General features: G+C 35.3%; 1 protein-coding gene across 9 annotated transcripts in view; it reads right to left on the bottom strand.

The window, feature by feature from the left end:
- Stag2 (STAG2 cohesin complex component) overlaps nt 1-21,025 on the bottom strand; it is a 171,269-nt gene that overhangs the window by 120,075 nt on the left and 30,169 nt on the right. For all 9 annotated transcript variants that reach the window (XM_063246369.1, XM_063246372.1, XM_063246373.1 and 6 more), the window contains exon 2: nt 881-1,024. In XM_063246369.1, coding sequence (XP_063102439.1) covers nt 881-924 — 44 coding nt within the window. In that variant the 5' untranslated portion in view covers nt 925-1,024. The remainder of the gene's footprint in view (nt 1-880; nt 1,025-21,025) is intronic.

Below are 21,025 nucleotides of genomic sequence, written 5' to 3'. Positions count from 1 at the left end.
TTATGTACAGTCTATCTATGATGCTCAAAATTTTTAGCAACTAAACTTTTCAAATAAAGTTTCAAAAAGAACCTAACAACAAAATGTATACATATTTCAGTGAGTGAGTGAGTGTTAATAAAATTAAATGTATCTGTAGACAGTTTAAAGTACCACTTTTTTTTTTTTAAACCGGTACCAGGGATCGAACTCACAACCACATGCTTGCAAGGCAGGCGCTTATGCCACTGAGCTAAATCCCCAGCCCCTAAAGGACCGCTTTCTACTGAGGCACCTCACAAAACTTGGGTTTAGTATGAAAACTACTGTTACATAGATATAATAGTTCAAATTCCTTAGTACATTACAATCTAAGAAATAAACAGAATAAAAGTTAAGGAATGCAGATAGCTTTCAAGACAGGAGTAAAAATCATATCTATGATGAAATCACTTTGTTGACCAGTATGTATTTGTAGAAGTTATGGACTGTGTATCTTACTGTCCTAGACAGAATTGTTTTATCCTATCATCATTTGGTTTAGTAACAGAAATCTGTCATTATATCCTGAACATTGATGCATGGTATATATTCTCCACTAATGGGAACATTTAATTTTTAAGAATTTCATGGTGCACCCTCAAAAAATACTATTAAAAAGCAAGAATAGATTTTAAATGACTCATCAAAAAATAATAAATTACACACTATACAAAAATCATACCACAAAATAATATGGAATATTAACTGCTACAAAGCCTAATCAACATTGAAAAACTGCTTCAAAAAATACATACTATTATACATATTAGATTTTCTCAAACAGAAATAAATTTAAGTAGCTACTAATTTCCATTTTGTAGCAAAAAAGGTAAAATTTACCACAATATAAATTACTTACTGTAGTAGATTAAAATCAGTTGGTATTTCTGGAGCTGCTATCATTTCTTTATCATCTTCTGGAACACTCCAATATCAGAAATATACTCATATATTTACGTGAGTAAAATGGTATATTGTTTCTTTCTTCTAAGAAAGACAATTCCTTTAAAAAGAGAAAACGACATGTTGACATATCAAAAACATTGCAAAGGAACATCCACACACTAAGGCCTAATTTTCCAGTATCTATTAATACATTTTAGTAAATAAGGAGTTCTTCCTCTTGCATTTGATTGTTTCTCTAGACATACATTTGTTAGATCTCTTACAGTTCTACAATAATAATAATACCCCAAAAGCGGAAATGTCTGAAAATGTATAGTTTTTTGCTGATGGTCTGCAGATATGGTTAAAAGGAGCTAATAAAAACAAGATATAATTTTAAATATGTTAAAAACAGGTTGTTCTATCCTTGAGGAGTAATAATCAACCCCTTCATAATAATAGCACGCTGTGTTAAAAGGAAAAAAGTTAGACCTGATCTACTCCCCTCCAGGAACTTACCATTAATTTTAACACAAATAATGTCATATGTTGCTTAGCATGTATGAAGCTCTGGGCTCTAGTCCCAGCATACAGGGAGAGTAACGTGGACAGTATAATGCTACTTGTGAACAAGTGATTGCAGATCTATCCACACAAAAGGTATTTCTAACCCTAAAGGTCAAAGATACATTTACTAAATGAGAGAATAATAAATTAAAACCAAATGACCAGTTTATAACAAAATGGAAACACAAAGCTAAGGTTTGAAGCTACTTTTAAAGAAATGGAAGGGGCCTCACTATGTAGTCCAGGCTGGCCTGGACTTGTTATATAGCCCAATCTGACCTAAAACTTGCTATCTTCCTACCTCAGCCTCCCAAGTGCTAGTTCTATAGGCATGTCACATGTCACCACATCAGACTATAATTTTCTGTCTTATGTGTATTTTTTAAGTCCCCAAAAAAGTCTAGTATACCACTTGGCAGCCACCTAAAGAAAAAAAGTAGTCTGTAATCCCAGCACTTGGGAGGCTGAAGCAGGAGTATCTCTGCAAGTTTGAGGCCAGCCTGAACTGTGTGATGAAATTCTGTCTCAAAGAGAAAAAGAAAGAGAAAGAGAAAGAGAAGAAGAGAAAGAAGAGCGAGAGAAAAAGAGGAGGAGGAAGGGAGGGGAGAGGAGCAGAGAGGGAAGCAAGTAAGAATAAATGCTAAAATATAACATACTGATGAAATCTGATTATATCAGCCAAGAGAGGACATCATACAAGAAAACAATGATTCAAGCCTTGAGCATGACGGTGTATGTGTGAAATTCCAGCACTTTGTAGGGTGAGGCAAGAGAATCTCAAATTTAGGTCTGCCCTGGGGAGCTCAGTGAGACCCTTTCTCACAGTGCAAAATAAAAAGAGCTGGGGATATAGCTCAGTACAAAGACCCTGTGTTCCACCCCCAGCAAAATGGATGAAAAGGAAAGGAAGAAGGGAGAGAGAAAGAGATGTGTTCAATTTTTTCATTAATTTTAAATCTCTTTAGATGTATTTTAACACATCAGAAATGGTCACTAGAGCCTGGTGTGGTGGCACACTCCCATAATCCCAGCACTTGGGAGACTGAGACAGGAGGATCACTGCGAATTCAAGACCAGCATGGGCTACAAAGTGAGCCTAAGGCCAGCCTGAACTGCATAGTGAGACCCTGTCTCAGAAAGAAAGAAAGAGAGAAAGAGAAAGAGAAGAGAAAAGAAAAAAAAAGAGACAGACACACACATACAATTAAACATAGTAAGGTTCAAAACAGTGAGTACATTCCTTGGCTTACTAAAGATAAAACAAAAATAACTTTTTGCTTATAAAAATACTTCATGAGGGCCAAGAATATACCGCAGTGGCACAAGTGCCTGCCCAGCAAGTGCCAGGCCCTAAGTTCAATTCTCGGTACACAAAAACACCTACAAATAGCAAAGTAACCAAGGATGTAATGGGAGAAAATAAAAATGAATAATCCATAAGTTAAACCCTGGATAATCAAGAATTACATACATTACCAATTTGAATTTATCCTTTTTTTCTGACAGGTACTCACACTGTAAAATATTTAGATATAACTGTTGCTATGTTTGTCTCCTTGCCCTAAATTACTGTCACAGGATTGTTTCCCTCCAAGACTACTAAATCTTACACTGTCTTTATTTTTATAACTTAAGCAACATATAAGTAATATACAAGAGTTCTGAGGCTTATCATATAAAGGATACTTGTCTCCTAAAATCCTAACAGATTTTATAAGTCATTTTGTTTTTAAAAGAGAGCTGGAAGGCACAGATCATAGATATAGTCATCCAAATAGCATATGGAAATAAAATATGGTCATGTGAGTGCCACTGTTTCTGTTTACCTCCCTAAACAATTCACAAAAACCAAATTTGCAAGGGCTAGCGGGTATAGCTCGGTGACAACACATGGGTTTAGCTGGGGTTTCATCCCCAGCAGCCACCACCCCCCCCAAAAAAATCTCAGCTAAACTTACTGTTTTCTTGCAACACAGCTTTTCAGCAGACTTTGAAGATCTCATAGTGTGGGTATGGTGACACACACCTGTAACCACAGAACTCAGGGGGCTGAGGCAGGGAGACTGCCTTGAGTTCAAAGCCAGCCTGCGCTATGCACTAGCCAGCCTGAACATACATAGTGAGACTCTATGCCAAATAAACAATGAAAACAAAAGATGTTTAATAAATATAGTGTATTAAGGAATCACCAGTGAAGAATGTAAAAAGTGTACCAGCTCTGAAAAGCAGAAAGCACTAAATATTATGTAACATACTACATTCCCCTAAATATCATAGAATTAATTTTTAGTGTATAAGGAGTCTATCTAGTTAATTTATTTTGCATAGCACAGACTACACAGATTAAACATCCCTAATACTCAAACCCAAAATTCCCTGATATCTAAAACTTTCTGAGCACCAACACAATGCCTAAAAGTTTCAAATTTTGGAGCACTTCAATTTCAGAACAGGAGCACTTAACCAATAAAGTCCACACAAGTATGCTAAACTCCAAAAAACTCCAAAAATTAATCACTTCTTGACCTTTTGGCTAAGATAAAGTACAAAAACTTTCAAAATCTGAACTATTAAGATAATGAACATCCTACTTGTACTAACGGGAATTTGACAATAGGGTATAATTGTTGTTGTTTTGTTTTGTTTCTAAGATAAGTTCTTGCTATATGGTTCAGGCTTGGTCTTGAACTTGTGGCAATCCTCCTGCCTCAGCTTCCCAAGTGCTAGGATTACAGGCATATGCCACTATACCTACCTAGGAAATTGATCATTAAGAACCAAGGCAAACACAAAAGCAAAATCTGGGATGGGAATCTCTCAAAACATATTATATGAGGGTCTGACACAGAGTAAAATATCTTGAGCTAGACAACTTTCTATTCTAAAAATTCACCCAACCCATTAAAGTATCGACGACCATGTGTCAAGCACAGTGCTAGGCACTGGAAACCTAGTAAATGAAACAATAGAGCAGTGATCCTTGACCTTATGTAACTGCCTATATTAAAAAAAAACATGAAAACATTGACTCCATTAGAAGACACCTCTAGGGACACCTAGTATTATTAAATGCAAAAAGTAATATGCATGTATATTGTGAATTTTTACTATTTTAATCATCAAATAACTAAGCTGCTACTAAAATAGTGTATCACAACAATAAAAATGATAAATATTAAGGCTACCTTGTAATTTAAAAGCAAGGTGGTAAAACAATGTTTAAGCTGACATTGGGTTTCGTTGTGTGTGTGGCATGCAGTACTGTTGATTGAACTCAGGGCTTTCATACTGATCTATATCCCAGACACAATTTTTTTTTTGAGACAAGTTCTTACACTAATTTGCCCAAGGTGCACTGAAACTTAAGACCCTCCTGCCTCTGCCTCCTACAGTTCTGGTATTACAGGACTGCATCACTGGGAATTCTTAAAGAATATAAACTTTAATCTATATAAAGTGCTGAAAATGTATCATTTTTATTTTAAATATCTATAATTGCATTTAATCTGCTCCCTCACTGGGACACCATGAAATTCTTGCCTTCAAAGTGCTTAAAACCAACTGACCTAAACTGAGAAGCCTAAAACTATAATAAGTAATACTCAAATAAAAGCATGAGTTTCAAATGCAAAAAAATCCCCATGTCGTTTCTGGGCTACTTCGGGTTATTAATTTTTTTAAAAAATATGCTCAAAGATCACAAGGTGGAGCTCTCACCTAGTTTTCAAAGAAAACTTTGAGGTCTTTTTACATGTACTAATTCGTTACAACTACTACAGAAGAACTGCCCTTATAACAGCTTTAGAAAATAAAGCAGAAGCATGCATTTTACATCATCTCACAATCACTATTTTTCTTTTGAGGGGACCTACCCAGCAGCAACAGCTTGTTTTTCCTTACTGAAAACTGAGCAGTCACATTCACAGAGTAAACAACATATATTAAAACAGAACCAACATACTAGTGTTCAAATCTAGATAGCAGTTCCCCTTTATCCACAGTTTAACTTTCTGCACCTTCACTTAACCCTGATCAACCATTCTCCAAAAATATTCAAGGGATGACACGAAAAATAAATATTTTTTAGTTTAAAACTGTGCGCCATTTGGAGTAGCAGGATGAAATGACCTGCTATCGCACCTCATCCCACCTATTACATGAGGCATCCCACAGTAATTGTGGTGCATATACAATACCCAGCCATTAGTCACTTTGCTCTCTCAGTTATCAAATCTAGTGAGTTACTATCACAGTGCATGTTTTCAAGTAACCTGTATTTTACTTAACAAAGGCCAACTTATAAACCTTCAACAGTATGATAGTTATAAATGCCTTATTTTATTATTGTTAATATATTTGTCTAATTTATAAACTAAACTTTATGATTTCTACGTATGTATATATAGTGGGAGAAAACAGTTCAGTATATATGGTACTCAGTTCTACCCTTGGTCTCAGGGTTTTTACTCAGGATCTTGTAAAATATTCCTCACGAATAACAGAACTCTACAGTAGTAGTATGTTGTCATTACTAAAACATAGACTCTAATAGGTAAAAATTATGATTGTGCTTACATCTTTTGCTCCCAAACTGACTTGCTAAATTCACTGATATTGCCCTCCCAAATTTAAACACACAAAAAACGTGCTTTTTTTTAATATTGTTAAAAAACAATCTTAGGGCAATTTTAATTATTTCCTGGAAAGAATGATCATTTCAAGTGTCTTTCAATTGAATCTCAAGTCATCTAAAGACAAACACAGAATCATCACTAATAAGGTCCCTCAGAGTCCATTTATTACTTGGGAACATTGTGGAGGGGAACAATTTAAGTAATTGATGTGCTAATTCTCTCACTAAAAAATGCAGATCTATTCAGTGGCTAAAAGCTAGCAAATTGATATATAGTATGCAATTCCCTTTTTTAATACTACCCCTAAAAGTCATATCCTTTTACATAAAAAATATTTAATTTATGCATATAACATTTCTAAAAGTCCACCATTATTTTAGTATAAATACAAAAAATTAGCAATTGCTTAAATGCCCAACCATGGATTAAAGGATGGCACATCAGTTTAATAAATGTAACATTCATACCATATAAAGTTTATGATTGTGTATCAACGTGGATAAAGTTCAACACATTAAGCACACACACACACACACACACACACACACACACAGTACCCAATCATGGCAGTGCCTGCTTATAATCCTAGTATTGAGGAGACTAAAGTACCAGGTATCAAACTCAGAAATTCTCCACAAGTTTGAGGCTAGCCTGGGCTACATAGCCCAAAACCAGCCTCAACTAAACAGTGAAAGCCTATCTCAAAAAAAAAGCAAACCAAAAAACCATACACTGGAATCTAACAGTATCAAAAGCCAAAGAAGTAAAAGAAAAAAATTAACATGAAAGTAGTGAAATGTGATTTTTGAAATTTTAATTTACAATCTTATATTTTGCTAACACAAAACAAATCATGAGGGCCAAGAATTTAGCTCAGTAGAACAGAGCCTGCTTGGAAAGCCTAAGGTCCTGAGTTTGATTCCTGGTACAAAAAAATATGAAAGTAAAATGTATCCTATTAAAACCTGAACTACATGAGAAATTACAAACTTATATTGATCAAACCTAACTTATTAATATTTTAGGTCCATAGTTTTATAGTTTAACAAACAAAAACTTTTGAATTCTATCACAGAATTTTCTTATTTATTGACTCATTTGTGAAAGGGAATACAAAGTTTCTTACAGACTCTTGACAACAAGATCTAAAAGTATGTTCCTTTCATTGGCCTACTCACTCTCTTAGGAGAGAAACTGTCTTACAATTTGAGGTTGTGAATGCTAAGTTATTCCAATTATATATTTGATCAAAAAGGAAAGTTACTATTATTCCTGTTAGATTCACGCTAAATGAAAAGCTCACAAAAATTTAAATTTGAAATACTACCTACTTTAAAAGGAGGGAAAAATCTACTGCCCTTTTGATGACTACCAATCTTTTTAAAAATCTCATTACCCAAAAGGTATTCTTCTTCCCTCCAGCTGTGGCTTCAATTTGTGATACAGTCTTCTGAATAAACGGCATGGTTAAAATGACAAATCAAGTGATGAGTATATATATAATCAAACTGGTAACAAATCTTAATCTAAAAGCTTATGAACAACATATACTACTGCTACCACATAAATCATTTGCAAACACACTTTCTTTGGAAACCTAGATGGGGTCCTCAAGAAGTTGCAGTGGTAGTCCTTGTTCTAGTAGGCAATCTGGACAAGGTATGGGAAAAGAAAATATGCAAAGAAGTAATGACTGTGCTCATGTCTTAACTAATTGGAGTATAGGTGTATAACATCAGCACTTAAAAACTTTAAAATAATATAAAAAAGGAAGAGTCATGACCAAAAGTAAAAGATCTTTCTCAAATAAGTAGACAAACTGAACATGCCTAAGGCCACAACATTCAAAAGTAACTTCTATTTTCTGAAAGAGGGGAAGGAGCAGGCTGGGGAAGTCTACACAGATAGGGCATCACACTACAATTCCAAAAACTAAAGCCAGACAAAACTGGAAACATACACCCGTTTCTCTCCTATTTTTAAGAGTTCGGTAGGTTATGATTGCCTGACAATCTTCCTAGTTTCCTTGTATTCCTTTATTCTCCAAAGAAACACTTCCAAAGTATAACTCAAGCCAGGCATAGTTGCTCATACCTATAATCCCAGCACTCAGTAGGCTGAGGCAGGAGGACTATTCTGAGTTTGAGGCCAGCCTGGGTTACATAACAAGACTTTGTCTCCAAAAAAAAAAAGAAAGACAGACAAAAAGGGAAAAATATGTATCTCATGGTGGTACATGCCTATAATCCCAGCACTTAGGAAGCTGAAGCTGGTGGATCACCGCAAGCTCAAGGCCAGCCTGTATTACACAGTGGACCATCTCAAAAAAAATCAAAAGCAAGCAACGCGACAAGAAAAAATATATACTCCCTTAACTTGACTGGGATCACATGGCTCACTATATGTATATACCACACTCTCCCAGTTCTTAACTATCAGCTCTGATTGTATATAAAATCATGCCACTTTTGAACTCAGCAACAAATGATATATTTACTAGGTGTATCTGAGGGTGGGAGGTTAACAAGAAAATGTTTCTACCCTACACTTGAGGAGTCTACCAACTTGCACTCAGCTGCAACCTATTCCTGAGTCCTCCAAGCATTATATTCTGTCTTACATATTCTTGCTGCAATACATCTATCACTCTATCCCAGGAACTAGAATCCTGCTCACAAATCTACATAAAAACACTCTCCATGTGCCTCTTGAGTTGCTTTAACCTGAGTGTTATAATACTGTGTTCTCACCTGTCTGACCATACTGTGACTGGCTGCATGCCACCAGAGGCCACATTACACTTGACTTATTAGGAAAAGAACTATTATCTAATTTAAAGTCTGCTAATTCCCTAGTTTGCCCTAAGGAACAACAGTTGACTAGATATATTCTGGCTCTAACCCAACATAAAATCAAAACACATAAAATATCTATCTTATCATTTACCATCAACTTAAAATCATGTCTCAGTCTGGCGAAGCAAACAGCTAATCATTTTTAAATGAAACATAAATGACCACTCTTCATCTCATGCTACAGTTTGGACCTTGAATGCCCCCTAAATGTCCATCTGTTAAATATGTTGTTACCAGGGTAGCATTACTGGATGGCAGGAGCCTTTCAGAGGTGAGGACTAGTAAGAGGGCTTTAGGTCACTGGGGGCATGTTATTTAGGAAGGACCATATATCTCTCACCTCTTGCTCTCTCTGCTCTTTAGCTCCAAGATGAGATGAACATTTTGGTTCTGCCATTTCCAGCATGATGTGCTGCCTTATCATATGCCCAAACAACAGGGCCAATCGATTATGGGTTATAACCTTCAAAATTATGCCAAAATAAACCTTTTCTCTTGGTAAATTATCTCAGATATCTTATTACAGTGATGGAAAGCTAACACATTTCACTTACATTTTAATATCACACTCTAAATTTAACTTTATAAACTAAGTTAATTAAACTAGATATACATCCTATTAACAAAATGTCCTATATGATAATATACTATGAATAAACAGGTAATTAAAACCGGATGTAGTAGCTATCAATATTTCAGACACAACCCAATTAGCTGGTATAAATAGATACTTAAACATATGAAAAATCAAACTGCTGTATTAACATTAGTAAATGGCATACTGCATGATTTAAGCCAATTATGGTACTGCCATCAAAACCGTTTTACAACAGGCACCACTCATTAGATTTCAGGCAAAAGCATCTATCTCAGAGCAGATTTTGTAGCAAAGTAGATGAAGACAAGATAATTTTGCTTTGACTCAAAGGAAATACAATTTTCATTTTATATACTTTCAATAGATTATATAAAAAGATTTTATATTTATTCAAGGTAATAAAAAAAGTATCCAAATGAAGCACTGATAGTCTGGTTTCTGTTCAGGTCACACAAATCTTTCATCTTTTAATACATGAAGTAGTAAAGTGAGTGCTAATTTACATGCTAATGGAGACAACCATAAATGAGATACAGTTCCACAAATTAAAAACAATAAAACCAAGATACAAAATACTGTAAACCACTTTATAGAGGATAAGGGAAATTTTTAAACTAAACTTTAGCATTCCAGTAACTATTAAAAAGTTTAACATTTTTTTTCATTTTAGCATGACCACATAATAGAATACGATTACATATCCAATTTTTTGTTTCTTGTTTGGAGACAGTAAAGACTGGCTCCAGTTAGCCCAGACTGGCTTCAAACTTGTGATCCTCCTACCTCAGCCTTGCATTAGGATCACATGCATGAGCCACTACATTCAGTTGTTCACTTCTGATTAGCTAAGACTTTGTTAATATATCTAGTATTAAAATTCGTTCAATATAGTCACAAAACACACATTTTTCCGAACAATCACAATATACAACTAATGACAATCAAATATGCTTTCACAATTTAGTTTGTGAACACAATGTAGATACTTCCATTTTTTATTTCAGATCAAAGAAGTTGATTCTTCATTGGTTATTGCAGACAGTGGGAATTAACAGGAAGCCATTCATGTCTGCAGTGCTCTAACCTTAATTCTAATAATAAGCATTCCTAGACAAAGAGGAAATCATGCAAATTACTTTTTAAAAATCAAGTTAAAGCCAGGAAAAAGACAACATAAGAAAACAATACTGAAGCTGGGCGTTTAGCTCAGTGGCATAAGCACCTTCCTGGCAAGTGCGAGGTTCGAGTTCAATCCCCAGTACCAAAAAAGAAAACAAAAGAAAAAAAACAATACTACATACCAATAATCCTGCTGAACACTGATGCAAAGTCCTCAACAAAATACTGACAAACCAGAATTCAACAACACATTTAAAGGATTATACACCATGACCAAGTCAGGATTTATTCTAGAATGTAAGGTTGGTTCAACAAACAAAAATTAAAGTAATATTGCACAGTAAATTTTAAAAAATGAATACCTCAACTAATGAGGGAAAAAGCACTTAAGTGTTAAAACTCATTTACCATAAAAACACTCAATAATCTAGAAGGAAACTACCTCTACATAATGAAGGTCATTTATGAAAAGCCCACAATTTAACACCATACCCAACAGTAAAGGACTGAAAGCCTTTCCTCTAATATCATAAACAAGGCAAAGACATCCATCCTTAACACTTTCATTGAACATATCCTTAGCAATTAGATTAAAATTTTTCTAAAGACATTCAAATTAGAAAAAAAAAGATGTAAAATTATTTGTATTACCAGATATCATGATCTCATATACAGAAAATTCCATACACAAAAATGGCAGAATAAATTCAACAGACAGGATACAAAAATTCAGCACACAAATCAGGTGCAGTGGTGTACACTGACATTCCTAGCTACTTGGGAGGCAAGGACGGGAAGATCACAAGTTCAGTGTCAGCCTGGGTGATGTATTGAGATCCTGTCACAAAATTAAAACTAAAAAGGTCTGGGGATGCAGTTCAGTGGTAAATCCCCTTAAGTTCAATCCTTAGTAACACACACAAAATTCAGCTGCACTTCTATGTACTAACAATGATCAATCTGAAAAATAAATTAATAACACAATTCTAATTGCAAAAGCATCAAAAACAATCAAAATACTTAGGAATAAACCCAACAAAGAAGGTAGAAGACTTTACAGTGAAAACTATGAAATACCACTGAAAGAAATTTAAAGATAACACAAATACAGAGAAAGATACCTTGAGTTAATATTTTGATAATCATACTTCCCAAAGTGATCTAAAGATTCAGTGCAGCCAGGCGTGTTGGCTCACGTCTGTAATCCCAGCACTTGGGAGGCTGATGCAGGAAGGAGGATCGTTGCAAGCTCCAGACCAACCTGGGCTACAAAGTGAGCTCAAGACCAGCCTGAACTGCATAGCGAGACCCAAAAAGACAAAATAATCAAAAAAGATTTGATGCAATCCTTATAAAATTCCAAGCAGTGAAACATAAAAGTTCTTCTTAAAATTCATAAAGAATCCCAAGAGACCTTGAGTAACCAAAGCACTGAAAGGGAGCTAAGGATGTAGCTCAGTAATACAGTTCTTGCCTAGTATATACAAGGCCCTGGTTTCGTACAGTAAGCAGGGTCTCAAAGAGTTATTTGCTCACCCATGTTCACAGCAGCCAAGAAGTGGATGTAAGCCAAATTTCTATCCATATATGAATTAATAGACAAAAATGTGGCCTATACACACAATGGAATATTTATTATTTAATCTTAAAAAAGAAAAAAAATCTAAAGCCGTGATGGCACACATCTACAATCCCCGTTGGGCACCTAAGCAACAAGACTGCATTTGAGGTCAGCCTAGGTTACATAGTGAGTTCAAGGCTGGCCTGAACTACACACAAAGACCCTTCCTCAAAAACAAAGTCAGGCCTAGTAGCACGCAACTGTAATATCAGCAGTCTGGAGACAGAAGTAGGAGGATCTCAAGTATGAGGCCAGCCTGGACTATATGTGAGAACTTGTCCCAAAAAATAGGTAAATAGGTAGGTAGGTAGGTAGGTAGGTAGGTAGATACAGACAGACTCACCAACCTACCAAATAAAGGAAGGAAACTTGTCACACACACTACATGACATGGATAAACCTTGAGGACATTATGCTAAGGGAAATAACTCAGTCACAAAAAAGACAAATACCACATGATTCCACTCACAAAGTATCTAACGCAGCCATATTATAGAAACAGAAAGCAGAATGGTAGTTACCATGGAATGATTAGAGAGTAAAAGGAAAGATTGTTAAGAAATTCTGGAAGTCTGTTTCAATTTTTCTGAATAGTTAATACTACTAACTGTACTCTTAAAAATAACTGAGATGGTAAATCTTGTTCTGTTTTTACAATAAAAATTTTTAAATATAAACCCCCATTTATCAAACTAGCTTCTGTTACATGGTACAGATTCGTAAGATTTTACTTCAATCACCAATCATTTGAGAATACCTTCCTACTACACAAGCAAAATACATAATTATTGTTATTCTCAAGATGTAATTTTACAAATTATGACACTGAGAACTGATATCTATACTCATATCTTTTTCTCCTTAAATAAGGTAAAAGGGAACCAAAGCTTATAAAACTTTCAGCAAAATATAAATAGAAAACAGGTTATTCCCACTCATCCACTTTGGTTAATATAGCTTTTCCAAAAACCAGCAGCAATTGGTAGAATATGGGCTGTCCCAGGTACATTTTTAACTCACCAAAGGATATGAAAAACTATTCAAGAAATCTATTTAACAAATATTCAAGATTTCTCTTCCATGTTCTAAACTTGATGGTACAAGTCAGAGTCTCATAGTTACCAACAAGTTAGCAGCACACAAAGCTTCCAAAAAAGCACTAACCTCTGCAGCAATGAAAACACGTATTATTTCACAAAAACAGTGGAAATTTGCAGTCACCAGTCCTTAAAATGCACATTTATTTCCATAAAACTCAAAGGAAAATATGTACACGGGAATGGAAAAATATAGTTTTTAAAATTTTTTACAGTAAAAGACATTGCCATTAATTTCCCTCAAATACAGTACTCCCACTCACTTTGAAAAGGCATCCCATAGTTCTTGCCATTTTTGAAGCAGTTCTTTTTGTATTTTTAGAGAATGAGATCAAAAATATGTTGACTGCTGCTGCATCCAACAAAAGGCAGGCTTGTAAAAACATAAACAGTGTCCTAATCCACATTCACAAGATGTAGCACCATGTGACTTCTGGTTATTTCCCGAAGTCAAAATTACCATGAAAGGTAAATCTCACATGTTTCCGTCACACCTCACACAACATAGACAACCTATTAAGACATAGCAAAAAAATCTTATTTGTGTGTGTGTGTGTGTGAGTTAACTCACGGGTACTAGGCATCACTGGGAAATCCTTCACATTTTTCCTGTAATCTACTCCATTTTCAGTGCCTTTCTATGCCCATGAGTACATTTCATCTACTATAATATACTAACACAAACAGACGAACTTTCAATCTAAAGCCCTAAAATGATAATTTTTAACATAGTGCTACAGCAGGTGAGGCCAAAAAATATTTCTAAACTACCACAAATATAAGGTGTGCTTGAAACATATGGTGTATACTTGAATTTTTTAAAAATTGGTAACTGTAAAAGACACACTGCCATTAATCTACTCAAAATACTCCCCCTTACTTTAAAAACACTTGTTCCATCATTCTTGCGACTTTCTAAAGCAGATCTGCAAGTTCTCTTTTGTGATTTTAGTTGCATTGTCATGGCTTCTGGGATGCCTTAAATCAATTCAAAATGTTTACCTTTCACAGTCACATTGACTCTGGGTAAGAGCCAGAAGGAGCATGGTGCCACACTTGATGAAGAAGATGAATAAGGTCACACTGTACATATCTTTAACAATCTACCTTTCTATGGGTTGGCACTCTGCAGCATAATTCATCCTATTTTGATCACATCTCATAAAGACACTCATGAAAGAGGATTTCCAGAACTGCTTCAGAAGTGGCAAGAAAGATGAAACAAGTGTGTTTAAAGCCAGGGGGCATATTTTGAGGGGATTTAATGGCAATGTGTCTTTTACTGTAATGAAATTTTTAAAACACATCATAATTTTTTCCTAAGAGCTTGTATGTTTTGGTTAGACCTTGAAGTATATTCTAATGAAGAGAACTAGAAACTATTATTTTAGAGATTCATAGTTAGGTTATTGAAGCTTTGATGTTATGGTTTCTTGTAACAGTAGTTTATCTACAAAGTCATTACAAAAGAAAACTTCTCAAGTAGAAAAATTTTTCAACCCAAAAACTTCTTGCAATGATCCACACACAAAAAGCAATCTGCCAAATAAAGCAGCAAGACTGAGAAACGTGTATGAAGTAATTTATCATGTGCAAGGACCTCCCATTTATTTTGGTAATTATTTTGGCAACAGTACTCAAAATATTTTCATGATGATAAACTTCTTTACCCTCTTCCCATAAATGGTTGTGTTAGCTCTCCTGATTAATAAATCTTGAACAAGAACAAATATTTTTCTCCAAATGTATCACATAAATTATTCCATTGATATTAGTTAAATATCACACTCACATGATTTTATTTGATTTTTTACTTCATTGTGCTCTCCACATAGGGTAGTCTCACTCACCTACTTTGATTAACCATAACAACTTACTAGGTATTCAACTCTATTCCATCTGTTCATTCTTCTACCAAAAACTACAGGATGACAATAGTTAGAGCTACATACTTTTAAAATTATCTACCAATAAACTACTGTTTCATATTGATCATAATTTGCAGACCACAAACTAGTTCTAAAGTCAGTGTGATGGCTGGTTGTGGTGTGCACACCTTTAATCTCAGCACTGAGGAGGCTGACACAGAAGGACTGCCATGAGCTCGAAGGCCAGCCTGGGCTACACAGCAGATCCTGTCTCAAAATTAAATAAATAAACAAATTAAGATCTGGCAGATTCAACTCACACTTGTATCACGTATAACAGCATCACAAAAACTAAAGAGCTTAGGGCACGGCAGGGAATACCTATGACCCCAACATTCAAGAGGCTGGGGCAGGAGGATCACCCTGAGTTAGAGACCAGCCTGGGATATACATTGAGTTCAAGGCCTGCCTGAATTATAATGAAATTCAAAAGAATAAAATAAAGAAAAAACTACAAAAAAATCTGAAGATTTGTGTCTTCATTAGTTGTGCCATCTTTCACCTAAGATTTAAAAAATAAAAGGTGTGTTTATCAATGTATGCTCTTGTCTGCATAAAAATAAACACTGACTTGCTGGGATGTAGGATCAGTAGCATAATGTATGCCTAATACGAGCAAGGTCCTCAGTTTGATTCCAGACAACACACATGCACATACACGTGAAAGAAAAACAAATAGATGGGAAACAAAGAAAGAGAGAGACACTAGAAGGACTAAAAAGAAACTTTTTTAAAAAGTTGCCTGTGAGGGCCGAGAATTTAGCTAAGTGGCATAAGCGCCTACCTGGCATGTACAAGGTCATGAGTTCAAAAAAATTGTCTGTGAGAGGAGCTGACAAAGTGATTATGCAGTATGATCAAAATACATGATCAATGTTTAATTTTTTTAAATTGCAATACGGTATAACACATTACTATTAATCCCCTCAAAATACTACCACTTATCTCTGAAACGTTTATCCCATCTTTCTTGCCACTTTCTAAAGCAGCTGTGGAAGTTCTCTTTCATGAATGTCTTCATCAGGTAGGATCAAAAATAGGATAAATTATGCTGCAGAGTATATTCCCACAGAAAAGGAGGTTTGTAAAAACATTACAGTATATCCTCATCTCCATAATCACCCTACCTGGTATCATACAACTATTGCTTCTTCCTCAAAGTCAAAACGATGGTGAAAGGTAAATGTTTTGAAATCAATTCAGGACATTGAGCCAGCCACGAAAATACAACTAAAAATATTAACCGAAAGAGGATTTCCAGAAAAAATTTTGTATGAATTTTATCAGAAGCTTTTCCTTGTAATAGCCCAAAACTGGAAGCTACTGTTACGGGTTGAACTGTATCACACAAAAATTTATAAACTGAAGTCCTAACTCCCAGTACCTCTGAGATTGTGGCATTATTTGAAGCCAGCATCTTCAAAGTTATAGAGGTCGTTAGTATGGGACTTTAAAATGATGTCATTAGTATGGGACTTTAAAGCAAAAAGAATGATGTCCTTGCAAAATGGGGCAATATGGAGATAAAGGCACACAGGGAGAACATGATATAAAAATCCGGAGAAGGAGGTGATGCTTCCATAAACCAAGAAACACAAAAAGACCAAGAGAAAATCATGAGAAGAGACATAAACATATTCTCTCATATCCCTCAGGAGGATTAAACACTGTCAACCCCTAGATCTTAGATTTCTGGCCTCCGCAACAATAAATCTCCACTGTTTTAAGCATCGAATTTGCAATACTTTGTTAAGGGCAGTCCTAAAAACTAACTCAAATCCAAATATTCCTCTATGAGTGTGTAGTTAAAACAAACTATGGCACAGTACAACTCAGCAACAGAAAGGAATGAACTACCAGAATGTAACAATTTGGATAGATTCCAACAGCATTACAATAAGTAAAAAAAAAAAAAAAAAAAAACCTCAAATTATATACTATATGATTTCCATTTATTTGATATCCCGAAAATGTCAAAATTATTAATACATTAGTAAACTGTAGGGATTAGGCACAGAAAAGGCCTAGAAGGGGAGTTGATACATATTCTTACAGGATTATATAAGAGTAACACCAAATACCTTTATGGTAGCAGAACAGTTTCATATCTTCAGGGAGTTGGTAGTAACATTTGTCTACACATGTGATACAACTGCATAGATTTGGCCAGCACACTCAAGTAATCCCAGCTATGCTGGGGGCTAAGAAGAAAGATCCTGAGTTCATGGCCAGCCTACACAACTTGGACTCTTATCTCATTGCACTTACTTAGCATGCTTGAGACCCTGGCTTCAATGGGTACTATCACCAAAAACAAGGGAAAAAACCCACATAGAATTAGAACTGGGGATCAAGCTCAGTGGCCCTAGTATTCACAAGACATTGTGTTCAATAACCACCGCCATGGAAAAAAATTAGAAATAATTATGCACAAGTAAACGGCATCACATAGATCCTTAACTTGCAAAATTTGAATAATCAATGTATATGGTATTGATTTCAACTTCCCGATCTTTTTATGGGTACAGGGAGGGGTAAGCCAAGTTCTAACTGTGTGGTCCAGGCTGGACTTAAAATTCACCTGTCTCAGCTTCCCAACTACTGGGATGAAAGACCCTAGCTTATTTCCTGATCTTGATATTTTATTATAGCTACAGAAAGATATTTCCACTGAGAGAAAGACAGTTAAAAATGCACAGAGTAAAAGAAAAAAATGTATGGGACCTGCCAATCATACCTGTAATTCTAACACATGGGAGGTTGACTAAGGAGAGTCACAAATTCAAGGCCAGCTTAAGACTATATAGTAAAATCCCATATCAAAAAAACAAACCAAACATGTGGAATCTCACTCTTATTTTTCAACTCTGTAAAAATCTATTACTATAATATGAAATTATAAAATAAACTTTTTGAATAAATACAGAAAATAGGTAATTGCAGGAATCCAGAGATATTTTTGCATCCGTGCTCAGAGCACACTATTATTTACAACAGCCAAAAGGTAGAAGCAACCCAAAATGTCCTTCAGTGGATGAATGGATAAACAAAATGTGGTATGCGTCTCTGTGTGTGTACACAACAGATTGTTCAGCCTTAAAACAGAAAAAACTCTAACATATTACATAACATGATGAACCTAGAAGGCATACTAAGTGAAATTAATCACAAGAGGACAAATATTCTATAATATACAGACTATATATGCAGTACCTAAAGGAGTCAAATTCAAAAAGAAAACAGAATGGTGGTTGCATTGCCAGATGGAGAATGAAGAATTAAGTGTAAATGGTTATAGTATTTTAGTTGGGAATGATGAGAAAGTTCTGAAGATGGTTAATGGAGCTGGCTGTACAATATTTTTTAATATTTTAATACCACTGAATCCTATACTTAAAAATGGTTAAACATTAGCTGGGCACAGTATATATGCCTGTAATCCCAGTACACTGGGTAGCTGAGGCAGAAGGATTGAAAGTTCAAGCCCAGCCTGGGAACTATGCAACTTAACTAGACCCTGTCTCAAAATAATAAAAAAGTTACACAGATATAGCACAGTGTGAAGACTCTGAATTCAAAACCTGGTATTACAAAATAAAAAGGCCACTATTATATAATTTCACCAAATAAAACAATTAACAATTGAAATATCAATATGAACTCATAATTTAAAATATAGAAATAATAAATACAATGACTACAGTATTTTACAATAAACTTAATCAATAAAGATCTGCAATAAAACAAAAAGACAGAAAATCCACATTATCATAATTACTACATCAATAACTAAATTTGAAATCTGCTACCCAAAAAACCTAGCATGTAACCTGCCTTTCCACTATGAATTATATTTCAGGGTAACAACCCCAATAACGAAGCAGAATCCTCCTTTAAAGGGCACTGTTGGGCTAGAGGGGATGCTCAGTTATATAACCCTTTCCTAGCAGGTGCACAGCTTTAGGTTCAATCCCTAGCCTAGTGTAGGCAACTTAGTCACTTTAGTGAGGCCCTGTTTCGAAATTAAAAAGACTAAAAAGAAGGGCTAAGGATGTAGCTCAGTACAAAAGATATGAGTTCAATCCCCAAACAGATAGCAAAACTGGGCTAGGGATGTAGCTAAGTGGCCAAGCACTTGTAAAGAGCATGAGTACCTGAGTTTGGTTACTAGCAGTACAAAATTTTACTAATTGTCAAAAATGCAAACTAATATACCATGACAGAAAGGAAAACAGTCAAAGTGCAAGACTGCAAAGAAATGAACAAATGGGGGGCATTCTCTATCTTAATTGTGGTTGGTGGTCACAAGGGGATATATGATTGTCAAAAGCATAGAACAGGTGAGGTTCAGAATATACACATTAGACCTCAATATAGTGAATATAAAAGGAGTGGGGGCTGAAGGTACATGTCGGTGGTACAGCACCTGCCTAGCATGTGTGCAAGACCATCAGTTCAATCCCAACCAGTACAAAAAAAAAAAAAAATAAAACAATTCAGAGTGGGCGGTGATAAATTCTCACAGGTGTTTTAAGTGACATTTGATTTGATGTATGGACATGGTTTGAGTAAACTAGCTGTAAAGGACTTTGTAGAAATTAAGAGAAATCTGAATTATAAACTGGACATTAAGAAAATTAACATTTGCCTTCAGGTGTAGTGGCTCACATCAGCACTCGATAGACAGCAGCAGCAGAATTTCAAGTTCAGGGCCAATCTAGGCAACATAGTGAGGGAGTTCAAGGCCAGTCTGGAAGATACAGGAAGATCCTGTCTCAAAAAAATCAAAAGAAAATGAAACTTTTGGGGGGAGAATAGCTCAGTGGTAGAATACTTGCCTAGAATGCACAGGGGTTTGAGTTTGATCCCTAGCGTTTTCCTCTTAAAAAAAAAAAAGAAATTTTATTGACATGGAAAAGTTAGAGCTAAAGAAAGGAGGGAGAGGAAAGGAAGGAGAGGATGAAACACAAAAGCACATGCAGAAATAATCTCTTTTTTAAATGGTGTGTTTGTATGCATGCATGCACAGGAAAACAAAATCTGAAGATAGGAACAAGAGGGGCTTTGTATCCTTATTTTTATTTATCTAATATTCTACAATTTGCATACAACTTTTGTAAGACTTAACCTTAAAGGTACATTTAAAAATCTGCCCAAATCACATGAAAGAGGCTCAAATCACTAGGATCAAGCCAAAGGAAGATTCTGTTCATACCCATTAGAATGGCCACTATTTAACTAAGTAACCGAGACATTTGTTGGACCCTTCACTCCCTGCTCCCCTTGCTTCTTTGGCCCTCCTGCCCACCTACCTGGCCCAGCTCTTTGTGAGGTTTGAGTATGATAAGGTCCCAACGCAGAGGTCTGCATGTGCTGCTGGCTACAAACTGTACAGTGCCTATTTATATGCTATTACCTATGGAGAAAGCTCTTATGAAAACAGACATTAAGACTCCTCTTCCTTTTGGAGTGCTATGAAACAGAAGTTCCATGTTCTGGCTTGGCTGACAAACACTTCATAAATGTTGAAGCTGATGCCATAGAAGGAGATTATAGAGAAAATGCATTGTACTGTTTAATTTTGGTAAAGAAAAGTTTGAAGTAAAAAAGGTTGATCAAATTGCCCAGCTCATTTACAAATGGGTTTATTATCCAGTAACAGAAGTTCATGCATAACACTGAAAAGGGTTCCAAAGGCTT

The sequence above is a fragment of the Cavia porcellus genome, unplaced genomic scaffold, assembly GCF_034190915.1.
Source record: "Cavia porcellus strain 051 isolate PalLab524CR breed Dunkin Hartley unplaced genomic scaffold, mCavPor4.1 scaffold_3, whole genome shotgun sequence".
In the NCBI taxonomy this organism is placed as follows: domain Eukaryota; kingdom Metazoa; phylum Chordata; class Mammalia; order Rodentia; family Caviidae; genus Cavia; species Cavia porcellus.
This window is presented reverse-complemented; position numbering and strand designations above follow the sequence as displayed.